Genomic DNA, 4,356 nt, shown 5'->3' on the forward strand with positions numbered 1-4,356 from the left:
ACTGGTGGGCCGTTTGTCTAGATCTGCCGAAGTCGGAACCGCAAGCACTAGTACTTCCAGAAAACCCTCAATATGTGTCAAAATAGTATCTGCAGATAACCCATGTTGATCGATTTGATCCGCTAATGCTAGCATGCTATCTCGGAGCCCACCAATGTCTTCCATTATGTCGACACTCTCACGTCCCTTAGCCCAGTAGTTCTCAACTTGTCTGGCTTCGGGACCCACCTTTACCCCTTAATGACAAGAGGCGACCCAATTCGATCGGGGGGGGGGGGGGGTGCTTCCGCGTTCGCTAGCGGTGTCGACGGCACACGGCTCTGTCGTCTGTTCTGAATGTGATAGATAGCCACGCCCCCTGATTTGCATATAAGAACGTGAAATGAAATACTGTGTCATTATGCATTACGGTGCCATTATGCATTACCGTGTTTTTATTCATTTATTTATTATGAAATGCAGTGTCATTATGCATTACCGTGTATTTGTTCATTTATTTAATTTTGACTAAAACGGCATTCCATAGAATCCGACTTTGAAGTAGGAACAACTTTCAGGTTCTGCATCAACTGAAAAATTAAGAACCTAAAAATGATTTTTATAACACTACACATCCAAACATAAAAACCATTAAAAAGATTTTAAAAAATGCTGTTAAAATACAAGTAGTAGAGAAAGAAAATTCTGAATTTGTGTTAAAACAAGTTCGAGTTAACATTGGATGTCATTTTTACTTTGAATACTTGTAACCCCATCCCTCTATTAACATACCAAGGATCCAACAAGTCACCAGCATTGGTCCTATTAAAGAGGACGCAGGTAGGCGTAGTTGCCCGTATTGTAAACCCAGAGGCCTGGGTACAAAGGCTCAGTGAAGTTGGTGTGAAAGGTGTGGAGGTGTGTCAGTGTGTGGGAGGAGACTTTGTAGAAGGACAGAGTGCCTGCAGGCCAGTCCAGATACACACCGAGTGTTGAGCAGCCATCAGAGGGAAAAGGATATTGCCATATATATCCACCATGCCATGCACGGAGTTCATGTTGTGCATTATTTTTCCACTGGCCAAAAGCCCATGACTGGTCATTTTTTCCAAATTCGCTATCTTTACCATCTCCCTTTCTTTTCATTTCACGGTGTGCAACAGCTGCATAAATAGATTTTGTAGCAGACGCATTATCCCAATCAACTTCCCAGTAATGGCGCGCAGATAAACCCTCTTGGCAGAACACCTGAGTGTGTACATTAAACCTCTCTGGGTTATCAGGATATTGATGCCATGTTGATCCACTTGTTGCCATCTTGTTTCCATCAGACAGAACCAGGTAATTGTTGAGAGTGTTTGGGTCCAGGGTGAGATCACAGGCATCTGATGAAGAGAACCAAACAAATTAAGGTTTATAGTTTCTGCAGAACATTCATTAGAACAGTGTATTTGACTTAAAGGCATGAATAAACTTACACCAAGTCAGATCTCTTCTGTCAGTGATGTTTTCAGGATCAGGATGAAGGTCAGGTCCTGAGAAATCTTCACTGACCAGTCTGCCCTGCTTGTAATGGTAGATAGTTGCTCCTTTGTATTTCTCATTTGGAATGACTGCGATGAGGAAACGGATCCGGTAGTTGTTCTTCTGTGCTTTTCTATAGTCTTGGAAAGCTTTGGCTTTTTGTCTCATAGAGATGAAGACTTCATCTGAGTAGAACCACGGGTCTTCAGTGGTACTCCCCGATTTTTCTCCCTGTTTGGTGGAGGTGAAAACAAAGCACAAAGTATCGTCTACATCTCTAGCAAGAACCTCTCTGTCGAGCTCGGACTGATTTTTGACGATCTTTGTTCCCTCCATGATGTCTACACAGGATCTGATGACGATGCTGATTAACGGTAATCTAACCGGTTGTCTGTTCAGTCTTTGAATGGTTACTTAATCCCGCACAGCTTCAGGAAAGCTTGATAAGAATCCGATCTCTTCTAACGTTTTTCCAGTTCAAACTATCCCCCTCGGAATGAAGATGTGCGCATCTTTATTCCACTCGAGTGCACACAGGTGGCGATAATTGGTTCCGCCTGTCCCCCGACGAGAGAGGGCGTTCGCCGTGACGGATACACCAATCAAATCAATCAATGAGCGCACACGATGGCCGAGAGTGCCATCGTGTGAGTAAATGTAACTAATTACTAATTTTCAGTAACTTGCCCGACACTGGTTATTACCCTGTGTTATTAAACTGCCTTCCAACTAACCTGCTCTGCGTCTGAGTCCTGCCTCCCGATCCGGCCTGACACTTTTAAGTTGAATTAATGAAATAAATGAACTTTTGCACGATAATGGTTCGATTTTCATCTGTATCGAGGTTAATTTAACGTTGTGCATTCATTGGATGAGGAGGTGGGTCAATGCCGCTACATGCTGTTTGGAGATCAGTTAATGCTGAAAAAAAGAACTTGCCCTAAAAAAGGAACTTTCCCTTCTGAAAAAGGAACTTGACCTTCTGAAAAAAGGAACTTGACCTTCTGAAAAAGGAACTGGCCCAGGAACTGGTGCAGTCAAAACTACTTATGGTACGTTCACACCAAACGCATCCTACATTTTTCGCCTGGCCTTAAACACTCTAACCCTGTATGGTATGATGTTGCCTCTAGGCAAGATACCCATTTTTGGCCTTCTACATTCTCACAATACATCCCCAGTTGTGATGCAATACTTTAAATACGAGTTAGGACCATAAGGAACCAAAAGTAGTGTTTGAATTTGTCATATGTGTCACGGCTCGTGAGAGGGATCCAAAAGCAAACGCCGGAACCAGGTAAAGTATAAACACAAAATGCGTATTTATTGTCTCTCTTTCCAAACGACAACTGAAATACTCTGGCCTTCCGGCAATCCTCCGCACCGAACGTAGAACTGAATGTCTCTCAAAAACAACTCAAATACTCAGGCCTTCCGGCAATGCACCGCCGTCGTCGGCGGCGTCCCGTGTCTCCATCGTGACGTAGGAATGGAAGCCACTGAAGTCTCCAGACCCAGGAAAACGCGTGTCTGGAAGGCTGTACTCGGCAATCCCTCGGCGCCGAACCTCTGAAAGATGTCCCTCTTTAACTGCTCCCTGAAGACTTGCAGCAGCTGCCAGCGATGAGTGCACTCCTCCCAGCTGCCCTGCATCAATCTGATTAGACCACAGAAGAGAGAACAAGAGTCCCACCAGCTACCTCCTGAATTACTGTGGCTCCCCCTTGTGACCCTGTCCCGTATCCCCACAATATGACTCTCTGGAGGCCCTTTTGAAAACCTTTTTTTGCTGACTGCCCAACGAGGATCGACTCAACCATTTCTCTCCCCAAAAATGAGCTAAAAAAGGCTTTTCCTGGCCTTTTTCAGTGTAGTTTGTCTTTTCTAATTAAGTAATGTAAACTAAAAAGTAAATGCAAATGCACCGTGCCATTATGGATTCACCATGACACCGTGGTGTATATGGATTGCATGCCAGATATTGGGGCAAGTGGCCACATCATTCTGCGACTTGAGAGCATCATTCCAGGCAACCAATCCTACAAGCTTTTCTTTGATAACTGGTTCACCAGTGGTAATCTCCAGACCATTCTCCAAAAGATCCACTGTTGGAACAGTGCAGCCAAATCGACTGACAGGGTGCAGCTTCTCTGAGGATAAAGCCATGAAGAAGAAGGTCAGGGGAGCCTTTGAAGAGAAAGTCACAAGTCATGATGGAGTCCAACTCAGGGCAGTGAAATAGCATGACACCGTGCTGTCCATCTCCTGTCAACCTTTTCCTCAGCCAACTCAACGATCTCTGCAAAGATGGGATAAGAAAAAGAAAGTGCAGTGCAGTGCAGGTGACCTGCCTAAGTGTTGTGCAGACATACAATAGGAGTATGGGAGGAGTGGAACTTCTGGACTCACTGATTGCTCTCTACAGAACAATGATCGGGTCAAGGAAGTGGTGTCACAAGATTGTGTTCCACATGATGGATTTCACTCTTGTCAAAAACTGTGGCGTCCCAAACGAAGATGAATATAGCTTGCTCAAATTCAAAGCTGAAGTCGCAAATTGCTTTTGCAATGAGAGGAAAGTCTTGAAGAAGAGAACAGAACTTTGATCACAGAATGTTGAGGGAGACCTGGCTGAGAAGAAGCAAGAAGCAAGTCATCAGTGCCATGAACACCTGTGCGTCAGTCCACTGACCATTGGCCTGTGTGGGTGGAGATAAAGGGCCGGTGCGAATACTCTGGCTGTAAGGGTATAGTGAAAGTGCAGTGGTTAAAGTATGTCACCTACTTATGCTTCACTGCTGAGAAGAACGGCTTCATGAATTTCCACGAGCAGTAAGCCTTAGACTCTTCGAC

General features: G+C 44.6%; 1 protein-coding gene across 1 annotated transcript; it reads right to left on the reverse strand.

Annotated features, from left to right (window-relative positions):
• Window positions 1–685: 685 nt before the first annotated feature.
• Window positions 686–1,854, reverse strand: LOC119198341 (neoverrucotoxin subunit alpha-like). Its single transcript, XM_037455385.2, has 2 exons — window positions 1,458–1,854; window positions 686–1,364 (listed from the first exon to the last, which is right to left on the reverse strand). Exons 1-2 carry the CDS (start codon window positions 1,837–1,839, stop codon window positions 805–807), a joined length of 942 nt encoding a protein of 313 aa, XP_037311282.1. The 5' UTR covers window positions 1,840–1,854; the 3' UTR covers window positions 686–804.
• Between the last annotated feature and the right edge of the window lie 2,502 nt (window positions 1,855–4,356).

This window comes from Pungitius pungitius, chromosome 19 (genome assembly GCF_949316345.1).
Source record: "Pungitius pungitius chromosome 19, fPunPun2.1, whole genome shotgun sequence".
Classification (NCBI taxonomy): Eukaryota; Metazoa; Chordata; class Actinopteri; order Perciformes; family Gasterosteidae; genus Pungitius; species Pungitius pungitius.